At 32.6% G+C, this 20132-nt stretch overlaps 2 protein-coding genes and 1 long non-coding RNA gene across 5 annotated transcripts in view; 2 read left to right on the top strand and 1 right to left on the bottom strand.

Annotated features, from left to right (window-relative positions):
• Positions 1-2180, top strand: part of LOC100871993 (proton-coupled amino acid transporter-like protein acs) — a 26645-nt gene extending 24465 nt beyond the window's left edge. The window contains exon 8 of the mRNA XM_003698698.3: positions 681-2180. Coding sequence (XP_003698746.1) covers positions 681-925 — 245 coding nt within the window. The 3' untranslated portion in view covers positions 926-2180. The remainder of the gene's footprint in view (positions 1-680) is intronic.
• LOC116415361 (uncharacterized) overlaps positions 1-20132 on the bottom strand; it is a 24928-nt gene extending 4796 nt beyond the window's left edge. The window contains exons 1-3 of one of the 2 annotated variants that reach the window (XR_015292478.1): positions 19940-20111; positions 17175-17312; positions 15449-15583 (exon numbers count right to left, since the gene is read on the bottom strand). This is a non-coding gene — a long non-coding RNA (uncharacterized LOC116415361). Of the gene's footprint in view, positions 1-15448; positions 15584-17174; positions 17313-19939 lie in introns of both variants that reach the window. The other variant, XR_015292477.1, reaches the window with a different exon arrangement.
• On the top strand, positions 3540-18547 carry LOC100869367 (proton-coupled amino acid transporter-like protein acs). Of its 2 annotated transcripts, none has more exons than XM_086909703.1 (10): positions 3540-3651; positions 8901-8989; positions 11465-11554; positions 11805-11921; positions 12393-12665; positions 13991-14075; positions 14463-14735; positions 16230-16408; positions 16492-16661; positions 17177-18547. In XM_086909703.1, the coding sequence occupies exons 3-10, from the start codon at positions 11493-11495 to the stop codon at positions 17419-17421; spliced, it is 1404 nt and encodes a 467-aa protein (XP_086765829.1). In that variant the 5' UTR covers positions 3540-3651; positions 8901-8989; positions 11465-11492; the 3' UTR covers positions 17422-18547. The 2 variants fall into 2 exon arrangements, with proteins under 2 accessions (XP_086765829.1, XP_086765828.1); XM_086909702.1 differs by lacking the exon at positions 3540-3651 and adding an exon at positions 6411-6526.

Genomic DNA, 20132 nt, shown 5'->3' with positions numbered 1-20132 from the left:
TGGTAAAGAAACTTTTTTTTTTCTTTTAAAAGGAAGAAGTCGAAGAATTCTTCGGTTTTAAACGGACGAAGATATTTTATTCTTTTCGATTTTAACTATAGACGGGATTAATGAGGGTTAATTGAGGCTCCGGATAATCAGAGTTAAACGAAATATAAGTGTTATTGAATCTTGAGCTCTTCCTCCATGTAATTGGTGTAAAGGCTTATTTGCGTTTGATTCAAACTGGTTAAAACTAACTATTGTACAGATGTAACTGCTTCAGATTCTCCCTGACCCGGATCCCTTCTGACACCGAGTAATTATTCCCAAGACCTAATTGAATCTAACCGTACTTCGTTGAAAATCTTCTTTTGATAACTTTAACTTTAATAACGATTACCAAATTTACTAAATTTAATTGCTAATTAATTTATTTCACAAAATCGTCCAGAATAATTCCAAATTTTCAACGTTCTTAACGTGATAATAGTTAGAGGCACATTTTTATTTGCAAAAAAAAAAAAAAGAAAGAAAAAGTCAATGTGAATATCGATCAAAGATCTTCATCAATGCCATATCACACTTCCCTTTAATACACTTAAGAATTTGATCGAAAGAAAGATAGTTTAAAAAAAGAACTTATCCAACAGAGAGAGAGAAGAAAACGTTGGTTAAACCTGTTCTCCGTTTTCTTACAGTCCTGTTGGCCGTGGCGATCCCCCAATTGGACCTCTTCATATCGTTGTTCGGTGCTCTGTGCCTGTCCGGCCTGGGATTGGCGTTCCCCGCGATCATCCAGATCTGCACATTTTGGACGGTGTGCGACAGAACGGAGAGATCGATAATGGTCGCGAAGAACATGTCGTTGGTACTTTTCGGGATCCTCGGCCTGATAGTTGGCACCTACACCAGCCTTCGTGACATCATCAAGACCTTCTCATGAAGCGTGCACCTTGGAAGTGGTGTACTGAAAGGGTCGGTCGATGAGAGGGGAGAACGAGGCGTGTGGAGAGATGGGGCAGGCAAGAGAAGGAAAGGAGAAAGGAAAGGAGAAGAAGAGGAAGGGAGAGACAGAGAGAGAGAGAGAGAGGAAATGGAGGGATCGTTGGTGACGAGAAAATGTGATACAGTTTAAATCGAGAACTAGCGAGTTATCGGGCTGAGTTTGGAGATACATCTAAACCAGCCACCGTTTCGAATCTTATTATTTTATTTTCATCGATGGAGAACGTGCTTTCTCTCCTTCCGTTTAATTTAAAAGAAGAAGAAGAGGAAGAAGAAGAAGAAAAAAAATAATGATATATGCGTTGATCGCGTGATTAAGTAGTTGGAAGAAATAATAGTTCGTAAGTGGAAAAAGATAGGAAAAGGGCGACGCCTGGTGTGTCCGATTCGACGATACATTGTGTTCGAGATACGACTTATTGTAAAATATAAATATCGAGTAGTAGTATCAGTCCTGTGACAAAACTGTGCTCTTTTTTTTTTTTTTTTTCCCCTTAATCGTTCTCGTTATTACTAACCGTGGTCATGAAACTTCTTATTCGAAGACACACAGTGATATTTCGATCGGTCGGTTATAGAGATTTTATATATATATATATATGGATCGCGAGTAAAATTGTTGTGTTTATAACACGTGGGAGGCAGCTCGATAGATCTTCTTTTTTAACCCCTTAACGTATACGTGTGTATTAATTATGATGATCGACGGTCGGTAATTTGGCAAAAATTGATTAATTTTTGGCAATTACGATTTTGGGATAAATGCATCGCGTTGTAACACAAGTTGCACGTTTTGAAAAGTTGATATCTATCGTTCGAGCGATAGATTATCAAAGATCTGTTGCGGCATAACACGCGTTAGTTATTCCTCTGATAACTAAATTTGATGCAATATACATCGATATATTATTTTTATATATCATCTATCATCTCTCTCGTGATACACGATATGCATTGATTATTATTATTATTTGTTTGTTTGTTTTTTTTTTTTTTTTTTTTTTAAAAAAGAAACTAAAACTTCCCGTATTAATCTATAGTATTATAGCGTTGATACACGTCATACGCAATGATGATGGTTATCGTACGGCGATAATTGTGAAACGGATTAAATGGATGAAACATCATGTTGTCGAATCAATAGATTCTTGTACGTTAAGTGGTTATTAAAAGTGATTATTTAAACGATTAAACGATTAAAGTTGATGTGTTCCGACCGTTACAATTCTCATCTGAACGTAAGGATCGATGACTGAAAAATGAAATGTGTTCTTGTGACATTTTGAGAGAATCTCGGCATGCAACATCATTTCATTTTTTATTCGAGACTATCATTTTCTTCGAAGCGACGTTGTAAATTTGTAATAATAATAATAATAATAATAATAATAATAATAATAATGTGAGAAATATCATTCCGTCATGTGATTCTCTGTTGCGATGGCAAAGGATGCATGCCTGAAATTGTTTCCGAGGTATAATTGATCAATCGATTAACTGGGCGAAACAAGGAATGATATTTCCTTGGAATCTTTTTTTTTTTATACAGACGATACATGTATATAACTGAGAATACGGAGAATCAATTGTGGATCATACGAAATTTGAGATACGGACGATGATGTACAAAAAAAGAAAAAAGAAAAAAGAAAAAAAAAAAAAAGAAAGAAAAAAAAAAAGAAAAAGAGAAAGTTGTAATAATAAGGAATAATAATAATAATAATCGCGAAAGAACGAAATCTCTCGGTTTTTAAATATATTAATGTTATTAAATTATTTATTTGCGTATTAAGATAAAAATATTAATCTGGAACACGTTATTTACTTTTTTTTTTTCTCTCTTCTTTTTATATTGTATAACCGTAAGCAGGGTGCGTATTCGATATGCTTCCTAAACTGAATGAGGATCAATCGTCGAAGATTTAATAATATAATGAATTATAGTGAACGGATTTATAAAGAAAAGAAGAAAAACCCTCTACGTTTTTTTTTATCTACTTTACTTCAGAAGATATTTGTAGCCGTGAAATAAAATTTGTTGTGACAATCAAAAAATTTTTCTCGTACAGACAAGAAATTTCTTCATTTTCCAACTTCAAAAACTTCGCCTCAAATCGATCTCTCCTCATCCCAACTCCTTAACCTTCCTCCTCTCCATCTCTCCCCAACGAATTATCCCCTCTTTCCACCAATTTTAACTTTTTACTTCTTTTACACCGAATTATTCCAAATACCCTTCTTCGATAACAATACACGAACACTTTACGTCTTACATATAGTTACAAAAGCATAGTTGCAGCAACTGGAAGAGGGGAGGGGTGCTCGGGAGGGTGGTGGAGGGTGGCGGATTTCGACGCAGACGCCATGAGACGTCTTGCCACGGTCGTATGGATCGCTATCGGGGTAGCTGCCCCCGCATACTTCGAAACAACCCCGTTGCGGACAGTTCGCACGCGACCCCATGTCGATAAGAGGCCCGCCCGTGTGCGTGCGACCAGCACACGCGCCCTCGTGTTCCTGATCTCGTGCACGTCTTTTTCATCCCCTCAAAAAAAAAAAAAAAAAAAAAAAAAAAAGGAAACAACGTAAGTCCTCGCAAGGGGGAAGAAAATTCCTTTCTCGGCCGTGTTCTTTCACCGTTCGAGATGGTGCATCGTAGAAAGAGTGAGTTGAAGTCTAAACGTAAGATGTTTCGGCGTCGAATGAGGTTGGTGCGTGAGTAAAGTTGATTTTGAGTGATTTCGGTTGATTTGGGGGTGGACGTGATAAATCAGATTTTTTAAATTTATGATAGGATGGTTCGAGGCTAATTACGTGCGAAGTGAAGAAATCGGTATTGTTTGCTTGTATCGAATTAAAATCGAATAAATCGTAACTTTGAACTTGACGCGAATTGTAATTGTAGTTTTTTGAGAGTGGCGAAAGATATGCGTGAAAATTGGTAAAAGATTGTTAGTCGTAAAAAAATAAAAGAAGATGAGAATTAGAAACTGGTGATAAATCAAAAGAAATACTACAGGCATGGAAAAAACAAAATAGTTCAAGAGGTTTTTAATAACAGCACTTACAGAGTTATAAAGTTCGATTTCCACGATGAACATGGACTAATGTTATGGATCAATGTAAAGAATTAAAAACTGAATTGTGAATAGAAAATTGTGATTCGTACTGCATGATTCAAATGCAATTTCATTTTCATCAATAAGAATGTTTCCAGAAACGAATCTTAATGTGTCTCGAATGTGAGATTTATTTTTCGATTTATAATCAGACGTAGTTGATTATATAACGTGTGTAGCTATATAGAAAAAGGGTTGTCAATGGTGCAGAAGTGGTTCACATTCAGCACTTTCTCGTGCCGTTGAAAAGTGTGTGTATGATCGTTTCTTTTTATCTAGCCAATTGTGAGATCGGTCTTCTTTCTTCTTTCATATCTCAAGAGGGTGAACAGTAAGTGTTCTTGGAAACTTGTTATGTTCTAGTATTCTACTTAGTTAGACACATTAAAAAAAAAAAAAAAAAAAGGTAAATCTTTCTCTCGTATTTTTTAATCTTTACCTGTTTTAGGATATATATTTTAGAAGACGAAGAATCAAAGGGTTGTTTTATTACGAGTCTTAAAGTAATAAAAATTTCTATAAAATTTATTTACTTTACTTCTTTTTCCTTTTCACTATTTTTATTTAATCAAAATGTTAAAGCGAATATTTTAAATATTTTCTATACTTTTAACGCAACGTTTAAAATATTTGATAAATAAAAAAATTAATTATCACTTGCCTTGATTATCGCCTTTATAATATATTTCTATTTCACTCTATGAATAGAAATATGTATTTAACAGATCTCTTTTATAGAAATTTTTATTACCTTACTAAGAAACATCGATTGAGACAATAATTATTAATAATCCAAAGAGAGATCACAAAGACTAAGAGTCAAGTTAATACTCTTAGCATATACACACCCTTGACGATCGATATATTCTTTTCATGCATCGCGCTATGCCTGATTTATCGTTTGTCCACGCAAATATAATCGTGACAGTGACAGATTCATACATATAACAATACAACAATATATATCAAAGAAAATGAAACCTGCTATTTTTCTTTTTTTTTTTTTTTTTTATTCGAATCATCGACTTTTATTGATAATATCAATATCATCCTTACACGGTTATCTTTCACTTCATGTTTAAAATCATGAAATTTTAATAACTGCTATTATTAATTTCCATCATTAAGTCATAGCTGATTACAAGATTATCTAGATTACACTTAATCACAGGTTTCCATCCTGAGGAATATAATTTTATAATTCTTATATTTTTTTATATTTTAATGGATAGAGATCGTTGATATTCATTGACACGAAATGAAATATTTAATAAATGTTTAAACTATTATTATTAACTTGCATCAAGTTGAAATTATAGTATTTTGGATTAATTTAACTTTGAGTTATTAATTTAATTTGATAACAAATTATAAAAAATAGCTAGGAAATATTGAGATGTAAAGTGTCTTTCAACGGGCTCGTTACCTTTAATAAATGGCAATCTTTATAATTTCTGTTCGCATGATCGTGATCCCCTTTGTGGGTCAATCGATACGTTCTCTACCAAAGTTGACGGTTAATAGGTATTTATACGATTCTCATCGCCAAATCTGTGTCTTCTTTCATAAGCATCCTTGAAAATCCTCAAAGGATAAATCGTATTTCTTTTTTTTTTTTTTGACGAACGTTTTAATCGAAGTTAATTAATCTCACGTTTAACAAGATTGAATGATTAATCAAAAAGTGAAGGAATTCCAGAGTTTGAAAGTCAAAATTCAAAGTAGGTAGGAGCAAGTTGTCAAAGCTTGAATCTAGTTTCCAAACTCAATTTCAGTATCGCAAAAATCTCAAATTGGATCCCGAAATGGATCGATTCCACACCGAATTCAAATCTCTAAATTATCTAAACTTCATCCCACACCACGTTCAAAAATATTCCCCAACTTCATACCTCCAAATCGATCCAAACCTTCCCCAAACTTTCGACAAACATCACCTTAATTTCCACCAAATAATTTATTCGAACGACTCCAAACCTCAAACTTCACCTTGAATTCCAATTTCTTCCAGTTTCATTCTCCTCCATCTCAGAAAATACCTTTTCCTCTTTCATCTTATCACCGATTCTCCGATAAATCACAGACAAGCGAAATATTCTTTCAACCAAAAAAAGAAAGAAAGAAAGAAAGAAAGAAAGAAAATATTGTGTGAAAGCTGCCTGTTCCGGAGCAACGGGCGAACTGGCGCCCCATCCTCGTCGCATCTGAATCCCTTCTGCCCCCATGCCAGAGGCGTAGTTTCCAACTTGCGTGTCACGTGATGTCCAAGTCGCGGTTGGAAATTGAAATGTTCCGCGATTTACCAGTCGCTGGACATCCTCTGGCCCGTCCACATAAACGAGGATCCAACCTCGGTTATTATCTCGCGTTATATCCGACGCATTTTTTCGCTTTCCCTCGCTGCGGATGTGTCTCATCTGGTGAGTCTAGGACAGAATTCAATCGTATCCTCTTACATCCAAGTAATTTCTTCGTTCGTTGATTCGATCATTATATTATCTTCTCGCTTGTTCTACGGTGTGTAGATATCCTCCATCGTGGATATTCAAGATTGGGAAGAGTTGTGGAAGAAGAAGTTTGTTTCGAATTGGAAATGTTCTTGAATTTTACGTAATAATCGGCTGCGTGCTTTTTATTGATTTTTTTTTTTTGAAAAAGTTTGGGAAGTAAGTGAAATTTGTGTTTCATTATTGGATTAATTGTTGGTGCGATTAATCGGTGACTTACAATACGACTTATAAGTAGATTGATCCTCCAATCTGGAAGATGATTGTAATTTGTTTATTTTTATTGTAATTGAATTTTCACAACGAAGCGTAAACGATTTTGAGAGAAAAAATTCTCAATTTTCCGAAATTATTTCGAGAGTATTTGAAATTCTTCTTCTTTTTTCTTTTTCTCGGAGGTTTGATGAATTTTTTTAAATTCAATTAGAACGGATTGATTGATCGTATTGAAAATTAGGCACGAGGAATTAAACTAGTGATACACAAAGAGAGAGAGAGAGAGAAAAGCTCCGATGATGATATTAAATTGAGTCTTAAATAGAATGGTGTATCGGTAACATGGTACGATTACAGAGAATTAGAGTAGAATGTGTACGTGTACGAATATAGATTGTATTAGCACCCCAATAAAAACGCTATAAACGGTAATTGATGAAATATGAAATTGTATCGCGATTAAAGTTGTTGCAATTTTTATCTTAATTCACGATTGATAAAAAAAAAAAAAATGATTGTTAAAATTCTTCCGTTGCGTTAATAATCGTCTTTTGTAATATTTTTTAATGTTAATACGGCTGTTATCATTTATTTTCTATTTCTATATTCTATATTTCTATAATTCTCTTCAATTCTTAATTTGAAATTGCATTTAATCTGTATTATTTTAAAATTCACTATTAAAAATTGATTTATAATTCGATAAATTTTTCTTTAATCTTTATTTTATAATACGTGAGCGAAGAATTGTCGTTTCATTTATGAAAAAATGAAATTTCCATTTCACAAATGATTTAAAATATCTTTTGAAAATCTGTTCACTTTATTAATTTCATTTTAGCCGTAGATACGATTATTTTGAATCGATTATTCCGAGAAAGATAATCGGTAGTCGATACGATGTCACGCCAATTGGAATGAGCAAACGGTTCAACTATTGCATAACGGTTCCCTCATCAATCTTAATAACCCTTACTTTACTATATTTGCGACGAAAAATAGGGGTCATTCGATAGGAATCTCGTTAAAACTCGTGTCGCCGCTTCCAAAAATTATTCCATTCCCTCTTATTTTAATTAATTCATCTTCCATCGCTTCTCCCTTTCCTTTGTCGGCAATTGAAAAAAAATCATCCACACTTGTCCATTTAACAATCCATTCAAATTTCATTAGAAAATGTTCTTTTCTCCTGTAACGTTTCCAAGCAGACGCGAAATTCATCAAGATGAATCGATATCCTCGGGTGTAAAAATCACTTCAAATCGTTGCCCTTTTTTTATTTTTAATTTCAAGAATTTTTCAATTTCAAGCGAGGATAATGGATCATTCATCAGAAAATTGTTTCCACATCTAAAATTAGACGCGTAAATATATTCCAAGTGACATTGTTTCGATGGTGATCGAGCTCGTTCATGAGCCGTCATCACATGTTCCCCTAAAGCGTTCCGAGGAAGTAAGAATTAGGAGATCGATTACTATACTTAAGCTGCTTTGCACAGCATTTGATGCGAGGGCGTTGCTTAAGTAATCAAAGGTGACGCCATTTATCCCTCTCTCAATTGCTACTCGCAATTACCTATTTCGATTAATTCGATCCTAAAAAAATACGTATTTCTATGGAGGGAGAGAGGGAAAAAAAATATATATATATTTTTCCTCTTTTCTTTCTCCACGTAGACATTTTATATTATACACGTTTTTAAAATGGAAGAATATACGTTGCTCGAAATAAATATATTCAGAGATTTAGAGAATGGAACGAAATAGATGAAGATACATTATGCAAATATAGGACAAATAAATTTGTGATTTGAACAAATGCATAGATGGATGAAGATGATATTTTCTTAATTTGAACGAAGCGATTATAAAGATTTGGTTATCGAATGAATCACGATTTCATTTTCGTAAGCTGGAGGAAGTTTGAAACTTGACACTCGAGAAGGAAGTTTTAATAAGCGCTTAATCTGAACAACAAGTTACTTGCTGCATGTCGAATGATAATAATTCATATCTTAGAAAATTAAATTCAACTGTATCAAAAAATAGAATGAATTTTTTCTTTTCGCAGGAGAAATCAGCGACCACGAAAGGAAATCAACAAACGCAGTAGTCAGAATTTTTTAAGGAAAAAACGATCTTTATTCGTTGCGTGATAAGGTGAGCTAAAATTAATAATAAAATTGAAATTATACGATGTTTCTACTATTACAAATTTTGCAATTACGTCAAATTGGTTCTTAAAAATTAAGAATCCTTCGACACCTTTTTTTTAAATCAAAACTCATCGTTCCTTCAACGAAAACACACCGAAAACAACAGGATTCGAGCATTATAAAATAATCGTTGCATTGTCCGAGTTTGACACACGGACTCACAGTTGATTTGATAATCAACTAATCGCAACTGACAATTGGTATGTAAGATATGCTTTTCAATCGTGTTTAGAAAATTACGCTATCCAATCTGTACACATTGACAATTTAACGACCATAAGGAAGGATTTTATATATATTCTTTCTTCTTCCATCTTTTAATCGTCAATTTTTATCTATGCGCACGCGAAATAGATGATTGACAGTTAAATTCGGCGCTCGTTTAATCGTGTCAATGATGCTTATCACGAGGCAGAAAATATTTTTAGCTCGATGATTGGTCAACAATTTTATATCGATGTGGATTTCTTATCGATATTCATACTGTTAAATATTGGATTTTTATGCCAATACCGAAGTGATTGAAAAATGAAACGGATTAATTGATAAGGGGAAGAATTTAATTTTTAATCAATTAATCATTATTATTAAAAAGAAGGGGAGGAGGGAATAAAACCTCGAGTTTATTTGAGATAATTGCGGGAATGTAATAAATAATTGGAAAGTTTAAACTACAACATTGATTTATTTCACTCGTTACTTTTGATTTTTCTCAGTTTCCTTTATTAGATTTTGTAGGAGAAGAGAATCCTACTCTCGTCCGACTTTTAACCACACCGATCTTCACGCACGATCATTATTCAATCAAAGGGAAATCGCGCACTGGTTCAAGCATTCTAGCCTCTATTCTGTGCGCTTCATATGATAATTAGATAATGATTTCCTTATTTCTGCGTGCTTTCGCTTTTTCGAACGTGAATCGTGATTTCACGTCCAATAAAATGTAATTCCATCAACCCTCGATTATTTTTTCCACAAAAGTAGCCAAAAACTCACATCGTCTTAATCAATTCATTCCATATCCACGTCATCTTTCAGATGAAATTTCCAACACGTAAATCACCCCACGTGATAAAAATCTTTCTACATACTACACACTCATGAAGATAATAACGATAATAAAAAAAGAAAATAAATTTGATAAATTCCAATTACATTTTTCCACGTGGAGATCATTTAAAACTCCCAACGATCCGTCCAGTGATCTTTTTCGATAAGAAATGATCGAAATCGGGGGAAAAAGTTCAATGAACAAACTTGTCGAAATTTCGACAAAAACGATCAAGTAACGAGCGCAAGATCTTCGGTTCGATTCATGGATCAATTGGTAGGTTGGCAAACGATGAAGTGAAAACGTACGGTCGCTATGTATAACCTTCAGTAAGTTAACTACACATTTGACCTCAATGCAATAATTAAGAGCAATCAGTTCGCGAAAGAATGTGCTAAAGCTACACGCGTAGACACACGCGGATCCGAACAGATTCGCAATGATGAATTGCCATTTTTATCGTATCGCGTCGTATCGGATTGCTCCACATCCGCCAATTGATCAGGAGCCTTCCTCCACCGATATCTAGGTCGTGCCTTTGATCCTGATCCCGCTTCCAATATCATCTCTTCCGCGTACAGGATAACCCAATTCTTTCTTATTTCTTTTCTTTTTTCTTTTATATATATATATATATATTTTTTTTTCGACGGCATTAAACATGATAAAGAAGAGAGACGAAACAATTTGCAAAAGTTTGATTGATAAATTATACTACGGAAAATATATATCGAGAGTTTTCCAATCCAATAATTAATTAAATCTATCTGATAAATTTTTAATTAAAAGTACAAAAAAAGTTTTGACATAATAAAAATGGATCCAAGTTGATTTAACTTAATTAAAAAAAAAAAAAGAGTAGCGTTCAGCCCTGCACGTTTCTCACGGTGTTCCTTGCTTGCTTGCCTATCGTTCGATACGAATTACTTATAGATATAAGATGGAGAATGAGATGTGCATTCGTGGCTGGGAATTTTCCTATGTCTCGTTCGTGCTGAATGAGTCGCATTGAGTGTTACGCATGGGTTGATTGGAAGAGGGGAGGTAGCGAGTGAAGAAGAGTTGTTATAATGGTACTTATGTGACTCATGAAAGTATTTAACCCTCTATAAATGGATATATATATATATATATTCTTTTTCTTTTTTTTATAAAAATGAACAAATGTTTAATTCTTTAGTTGTTATTTCTTTCAATTGGAAATTATGAACAAATATAAACTGGTGACAATCGCGATAATATGATAAAATTCGTAAAATTAAAATTGAGATGTCACTTTTAATATATTTAAAAAAAAAATAATTTTTTTTTTTTTTATATAATTCGATGATTTGACTAAAGTTTTTTCTTTTTCCATGGAAAATACAGAAGCTCGAGAGATTAAGCAAGAAACAAAATGGAGAACGCGAAGGAGGAGACGATAAACATGCAGCTGATCGGTTCCGAAAGTCCGTACAAGTACGTCTGGTTTCGTTTATACCTCGAAAAGAATTTAAAACTGTCGTATTCTCATTTTCCAAGTTCATTATTCGTATATAAATATTTTTCCTTTTTCTTTCATTTATTTCAATTTTATTTTTTAATTGTTAAACCGATACCGAATTCAAACACGTGTATCACCACGATAGATGTATCACAATGTTTCAAAATTCGATATATATAAAAGCACGGGGATGTAGATTGCATTTGCAAATTGATGCGGTTGCAGAGTTAATAATGAAATCGCCGGAAGTGGTCTAAATGCATCGGAAGTCCCAATATCGCAGACCACAAACGTAGAAGACTACGATCCCCACAAACATCGAAATAGGCCAAATCCGACATCGTGAGTATTTTTTCTATAATTTAAACGAATTTCTGGCTCGAATAGTTGGATGTGGAAAAAAATAATTTCTTTCCTTTTTTTTTTTTTTTTTTAAGAGTCCACAGATATTCGCCACTTGTTTAAAATTTTTTCATCATATTTTTAAATATGCCTAAGAATGGAATGCAACTTCTCGTATATCTCGTATTATTTCCTGTAATCTCTATTATATAAGAATTGTATCACTTGCACACAACTCGAGCATAAATTTCATAAGCCATTTGGAGATAAGCCATTTTTATTCGAACACTGGTTTTCTCAGATACCCTCGAACAAATTTATTAAACCGCTCGAATCACTGAACTTCGAATCCAAAAGAATTATTACCAAAAACAACGTACCCTTCCTTAATCAATTTTAATTCAAAGAGATTAACAAATTTCAAACACTTTCTTTTTTCCCCTCCTTCTCTCCCTGTGCAAATCTTTGCAGGAACGCAGAGACTCTGATACATTTGTTAAAAGGAAGTTTGGGCACCGGTATCCTGGCGATGCCGAACGCGTTCCGCAACAGTGGCCTTGTGACCGGTGTAATAGCAACAGTGATCATAGGGGTGCTGTGCACCTATTGTTTGCACGTGTTAGTGAAAGCTCAGTACAAACTGTGTAAACGGTTAAGAGTTCCTATATTGAGTTATCCACTGAGCATGAAATACGCTCTCGAGGAAGGGCCCGGGTGTGTCCGATGGTTCGCACCCTATGCACCGTAAGTATACAAGTTGCGCCCCGTCTACATACAGACACTCATACATGCACCCACTTCATTCATTGATTCATAATGCTTGCCAACTTTTTTTTTTTTCTTCAACAGTTGTTCGTTTAACAAACCATTAGGAATTAAAAATATAGAGGGAAGAGATATACAATTGGAATTGATAAATGGATCGTCTTGCTTGAAAATTATATCTCGTTCTCGTTATTTTTTGTAGGAGAATTTTTTTTGAACTTGATTGCTCAGAGGGATAAAAATGTAAATGAATTTTTATGCGTAATATTGTAAATTGAGGTAGTTACTTGAGGTAGTTGATGGGGAAATTCGATATAATGTTACGATATTGGATTCTAATAAAATAAAAGAAAAAAAAATACTTTGTAACAATTTAATTGTTAAACTGTTTAACGAAAATGGGTTGGTTAGAAGTAGTTTCTGTGCACGTATTTTTTTTTTTTTTTTAAGATTAAATTTTATTATCGAATAATGTTAAAATATTGGGAAAAATTAAGATTTTATAGATACATTGGTGATATTTATTTTATTCCAGTGCGAAATTTTATATCGTGATTCTTTTGAATTTTCTTGAAGATTAGATAAAAACATTTTGTCCAACCTGATAAATAATTGTGAAACGTTTCTCGGTCGAAAATCGAAGAAATTAATTGGGGAGAGACGAGTAATCGTCGTCTGATTATAATCGACTGGTTCTACTTATTATAATAGTCTTAAGTAGTATTATTGTAGTTTTAAGTAGCATTGATTATCGAACAGTCGAAAACAGTTTGAACAGGATAAGTTAGCTGTATGCATTTTTTCTTAAAAATTGAATTTATATTATTAATACAGATTGCATAATGCAAAAATCTGTATACATGTACATAATATAGAATAATAAAATAATGTTTAATTATATCGATGACTTTATAAAAAGAAATTTGAAATAATTTTATTCTAAATTTCTTCGTTATAACAAACATAAGGATTAAGTATCATTTTTCACGTAATATAATAAATGACATTTCTATAACATCTTCTATAATAATATTACGATCTCATCGTCTGTGATTGTTATATGCATCTTTACTTTGATATTTCTTTCTAATAATGTAATACAGCGATAATTATTAACGATTAACATAAGAGAGAGAGAGAGAGAGAGAGAGAGAGAGAGAGAGAGAGAGAGAGAAAGAATATTCTTCCCTCATTCACAAAGATCGACCAAATTATCACACAAAGCACGCACAAAATCACTTCACCAAGCGGCCTCGACAATAATTTTTTCAATTGTTACATGAAAGTTGCTATTATATTTACAGAGGACTCGTAGACGGGTTCATGATTGTGTATCAATTGGGAATATGCTGCGTTTATATCGTATTTGTAGCGTCGAATATCAAGCAGGTAAATAGCAGGCGCCATAGATCAATTCTGTCGCCAAAAAAAAAAACAAAAAAAACAAAAAAAAAAATGGCGAAGAATCAATTTATAAATCTTTCTCGTAAAAAATAAAAGAAAAAAGAAAAAAAAAAGAAACCGAAACAAAATATCAATCATTTAGACTAAACAAGGACAACGGACATGTATCGAACATTAAAAAAGGAAGTATGAAAATAAAAAAAAAAAAATGTCCATAGTAATCGTCGTTAAAAAATATTATAAATAAAATTAATAAGAAAAAAAAAAAGGGAAAAAAAAATAACATGTTTAGAATAATTGTTCCAAATTTATTGATCGTTGGTATTTCTTTTTTTTTTTTTTTTTTTTGTTTTTCTGTTGTGTTAAATACAGGTAGCAGACCAGTATTGGGAACCATTGGACGTTAAAACCCACATGCTGATTTTATTGGTACCATTGATCTTGATCAATTACATTAGGAACCTCAAGTTACTCGCTCCATTCTCAACCCTCGCGAACGCAATCACATTTGTCGGATTGACGATGATTCTAGTTTACATGTTTAAGGATCTACCCACCCTTAATGAAAGAGAGATGTTTGGCACACTGAGAAATTTCTCTCTCTATTTCGGTACAACGTTATTCGCGTTGGAGGCTGTTGGCGTGGTAAGTTTAATCTCGTTCCTTCTTCTTTTCTATTTTCTCCTTGCTATTTTTCATTTTTATATAGTTTAAGTTTAAATACTTTGCTACTCGAACAGGCAACTATGATTTATAGAAACTACCAAGTCTATCGAAATGACCAGAAAATGACAGTTTCAATTTATATTAATAATACGATTACTAGTTTCATCTTGTATATTTGCAATTATTAAAAAACTGATATTTATCAAGACGGAAATCGTTTCAATCTCATTCATTCATTCGAAATAATTTCTAAGAATAGGTGAATCAAACAACAGAACGAATATATCGATCTAAACTATTTAAACCAATCCCCTCCAAATTTCGAGCATAATTAAAACAATTAATAAAATTATTTCTCTCGATTTCTCGTATCGTGAAAAAAAAAAGAAGAAGAAGAAGAAGAAAGAAACATCATTAAACGAAATAAATACGATTTGTTCTCGTCCATAGAAACGTACACGTGACCGAAAGAAACATCGACGGAATATTTCCAACTTCGAACACACGTACGCGCAATTTAGAACAATATATCGCATTAGTTTTTCAATTTTACCCTACGTACCCTCGATCGATCTATCATTTGGCCTCGTCGATCATTCCTTGTGACTGTTAGGCAGAAACGAGTTTGCCTGAGCTTAGAATAGATCGACGACGCCGCCGCATCGTTAATAAACAAATAAATGGCCACTTACGGAACAACTTTGAGATTGCGGTGATCAGATCGTGAATGCGTCAATGCAATCCCTGCTATTATTTCCCACAAGTTCTCAGCCTCTGCCAGTTCCAGTGATCCTCAAACTTTTCTTCATCCTCTGCACAACTGCATCCTGTACACATTGTTTTTAATTTAACGATTATGAAATTTGGAATTTAATTGAAAATTAAATGAAAAAAACTTTAGTCGAGAACATTTTTCTTTTTTTTTTTTTCAGAGTTTATATAATAACGATTTTTCAAGAATTTTTTCTGTTTTATATATATATATATATATATATATTTTGATAAAAAAAATATTCCCTTTCAAATATTAAAACTTGATAATTATTGTACGAGTAATAAAAATGTATAAGCTAATGAAATTTAGAAAATTTCTTCTAGATAACCTGGATATTTAAGTATTGAAATGAAATTGATCGTTTTAATTTTGCAGAATAACAAGGAATGAAATAGAATCAATTGTCGAATAATTCAGATTTAAGATACGTACAATTGCTATCTATGATAGATAAGAAAGCCAGTATTTATTACTTTAATAAAGAATCTTGTAGGTATATTAACAGCAATCTTGATTTCTATAATTATTTAAAAAAAAATGAAATAAACTATAAAATCCTAATAATTAATTAATTAATACAATATAATATATATATATTCATTGAATTTTCAAATCTTTAATTAACCATTTATCTTTTTCTATCCTACTCTATGAAAATTTAAATAAATATCGATTTAAATGCTATTCTTCCATTGCAGATTATCGCATTGGAGAACAATATGAAGACGCCACAATATTTTGGAGGATACTGTGGCGTATTGAACATAGGAATGACGGTTATAGTGGCCCTCTACATTATCATGGGATTCTTTGGTTACATAAAATATGGATCCAGTGCTGAGGGTAGCGTTACTTTTAATTTACCCTCCGAAGAAATGTAAGTGATATTTGTTGTGTGTATTTATTTTTGTTAAAAAAATATTGTTATCGAGGATCTAACTATTTGTTTTTGCATTACAGTATGGCACAAAGTATCAAAATAATGTTCGCAATCGCTATTTTTATCACGCATGCCCTTCAAGGATATGTTCCAGTCGATATTATTTGGAACACTTATCTGGATCAAAAGATACAGAAGAGAAAAATCTTCTGGGAATATGTTTGTCGAACTATCATCACTTTGAGCACGTGTAAGTTTCTTGATTGAACGTGTTTTTTAATATTACATTTGAAGTTAATAACACAGAGATTATGAAATATGATACAACCTCTTCATCTCTATATTATGCACTCTTTATTTCTTCTTTCACAATCCTATATATATATCTCTTCATTTATTACAATATCAATTGTAATTAAATTAACCATCACTGTCTTTGCACCAAGTCTCTTTCATCTCTTTTGATATTTTTCTACTTAATCCTCTTAACTATTCCTAAAAATTTACAATTCTACATCTCTTTCTTTTCTTGTAATTAAATTAGCCATCATCGTTTTCTCTTTCATTTCTTTCTTTTACCTCATTTTGCACAATATAAAATCTTCCTCTTGCAATCACATTGGCCATCACCATTCCCAAACAAGATCTCTTCATCCCTTCCATTTCTCCTTTCTTTATATCTCTCTATTTTACCTTTCTAAAAACGATTCTTTATTATATTCTTATAACAATCTTATGATATTCTTTAAAATCATCTTCTTACAGTCACATTGGCCATCACCATTCCTAGACTGGGTCTCTTCATCTCTTTATTCGGCGCCCTCTGCCTCTCCGCCCTTGGCATCGCGTTTCCAGCCATCATCGAGATCTGCGTCCTCTGGCCGGACCGTGACTTGGGACCCTGCATGATAATGCTCGTAAAAAATCTCCTGCTGATCATATTCGGTCTCCTGGGACTTGTGATCGGCACATACGTGAGCATGGTCGACATAATAAAGTCATTCAAGTGACTTCATCATTTCAAGTGAGGCCTTCGATCGATATCAATTCAAGAACGATCGAAGGAAGGCAGACAGATGGGGATGAGAGGAGAGCAGAAGGGTTAAATGAAAAAAAAAAAAAAAAGCAGTTTGGACACGCTTGTTCGAGTATCGAGGACGAGGCTTCGTCACAGTTTTATAGCTTAATGTGAGCGGCGCCTTTTTAGGTAGTCAGGTACCTCCAAAGCGGCTGGAAGTCTTTCTTTTAGTGGAAAATCGCGAGGGTGCATTCTGGAAATGCTTCTCGTTAGTGCACGTAGGCCGAGTTTAGATGTTTTATTAAGATGGAGAGTCGTGCAGTGTTGGATAAAAGAGAGAGGAAACACGATTAATGGAGAATTTAATTGCTTGGAGTTTGATTTTGCAAAGTGTTGGATAAATTTATTAATTTAATCGTTGCTGTTTGATAGTGGGTAATTAGGCTGTTAAGATAATAAGCGTTTATGATTCTTCTATTCAAATTTAATTCTAATCGTATTTTTAATGAAATTAATCATTCCTCCCTTTCGAATTAGAAATATTAGATCGAATATTGTCCATTAAGAATATTTCGCGTTTTTTCGCAAAGAGGAATGCCCTCGAACACGGTGCCTATATAAATGATTAAATGCCTAGCTCACCTTAGTCGCACTGCCTGAGAGTATTTTGAGAAGAACGAATTAAACGTTCTTCGAGTTGCTCCGTTTATTCGAAAGTATCTTAAATAAATAATAAAAGGCTAAGTAGACAACTCGTAAGATTAATATATATATATATATTGTAGAAAATTAAAATTAAGTCGAGCAATTTTATAAACTAAATCGAAAGGGAGGAATTATCACGAATTAACAAGATCCATTTATGAATTTCAAAAATTTTTTTACGATAAAATATTTGTTTGCATCGATGTAATTTTCAACATTAATTATAATGATGTTTTATTTTTAAATTTTTAAATGACGCCCAGCACTGGACACAGAATGCTCTTCGAAGAAAAAAAGAAACTAAAAAAAAAAATAAATAAATAAAAAAAAAGAATAAAAAAGAAGTGAAAGAAATATCGTGACAAAACGAAACCTGTGATCGAAGATTTTATAAAACGAATGTTGCATTTCTATCGAATTTGTTGATTATTGTTGAAAGAGTTTACAGATATATATATATGGACGTTAATTATTTTTCGAAAATGAAAAAAGAATATTTGCGAAGTCGTTCGAGAGTCTTTCTTTCGTTCTCGGTGATACGAGTACTTATGCTCATCTTACCGGATGTTCCTACATCCAGTGTGATTCAGATGTTGAAAAGGAAATTTATTTTTTTTTTTTTATCAATTTTGTGACAATTGGAAACGGTATCAAAATAAGAAAAAGAGAAAAATAAGAACTCGTAATTATAAAAGTAAAGAAAAATATGTATAGTCAATGACTATTATATTATATATTAAAGTAAAAAGAAATGTAATTTCGAACTAAGATATTATATAATCGTGACTATAGAGTAGAAGAAAGGCTGTACTGTCAAGAATTACATATGAATTATATTTTTAAGGAAAATCGTTTTTAAAATTTAAAATCACAGTTATAATGTTAGAAAATTTATATAATTATCTATTATAAAATCTAAACTAAAGAAATGCTTGTTAGAAAAAATATCATATAACTGTGATTATAAAGTAATCAGAAATTATGTTATCAGAATTAAAGATATCAATTATTAAAAGAACAGATTTATAGTCACGATTATAATGTTACAAATCTGATATAGATATCAACTATCCGATTTAAAAAATATTATTGTTAATGAATATAAGATAATATAGGATAGAGAACCGTTTTATAATCATCTATTATATATGCATAAGCTATAAACAAATAAAATAGGTAGCTAAACTTCTTTATTTACATTGAAATTTTGCACAAGAATGATTAATTTAAGACAGTTATAAGATATTTGTTTAACTATAGGTACTACTGTACCAAAAACATAGCATTTGTAATTGTACATATTCTAGTCTTTCTTGTCAAATTTCAATGTAAAATCCCTAAGAAAAATCCCTAAAAAAAAAGAATCAAAAGTTTGGCCACCTATTTCAATTGTATCCCGCATACCCTGAATCCGAGCCAAAGAAATTGCAAATTATAATCACCTTAAATAACTTTTTATCATAATAAGCAATTATTCCTCAAGCAATTAAAAAACAAAACTATTCATAACCAAATGAATATCTTATACAATTGTTAAACGGTACATAAAGAAATCATTATGAATTCTCGCGAATCATTATAACCTCTCAACGCCTGAATCATTCGTACGCCAGGACAGAAAAAAGCAACGACACAATAAGAGAAATAATAATAGTGATAATAAAAGAATGAAGGTCTAAGCTAAGACAACTGACGCCAGCAATAACAATCAGAGGCTCATCATCAATGCCTTATTTTGTATTCGTTCGCGGCTACGAATCAAGCAAGCTGAACCAGAGATCAAAGTTCAACATGGAATAACGTACCGTAAAAACGAGATGCACCGCTACTTCTGTATCATCGTCACTGCCGGGAACTCACTCGGATCATCATGCGAGTCACGATGCAATATACACGTACAAACTCACACAAATAAAATATGTAAATCAAAGATTGATCACAACCTCCGCGTCGAACGATTCGTGACACACGACTCCCGCGCTCGTACTTTGCGTTTGC

Source organism: Apis florea, unplaced genomic scaffold, assembly GCF_048593485.1.
Source record: "Apis florea isolate Af1SG1 unplaced genomic scaffold, ASM4859348v1 contig_3158_pilon, whole genome shotgun sequence".
NCBI classification, from domain to species: domain Eukaryota; kingdom Metazoa; phylum Arthropoda; class Insecta; order Hymenoptera; family Apidae; genus Apis; species Apis florea.
The sequence above is the reverse complement of the archived record's forward strand: the minus strand, read 5'-3'. Positions and strand labels throughout refer to the sequence as shown.

Excerpts from the sequence above, each read along its gene's own strand:
- LOC100869367 (XM_086909703.1), top strand. The coding sequence starts at position 11,493 with ATGGAGAACGCGAAGGAGGAGACGATAAACATGCAGCTGATCGGTTCC. Across the intron at positions 12,666-13,990 it reads TGGTTCGCACCCTATGCACC|AGGACTCGTAGACGGGTTCA; the intron begins GTAAGTATACAA and ends TTATATTTACAG. Across the intron at positions 16,662-17,176 it reads TATCATCACTTTGAGCACGT|TCACATTGGCCATCACCATT; the intron begins GTAAGTTTCTTG and ends ATCTTCTTACAG.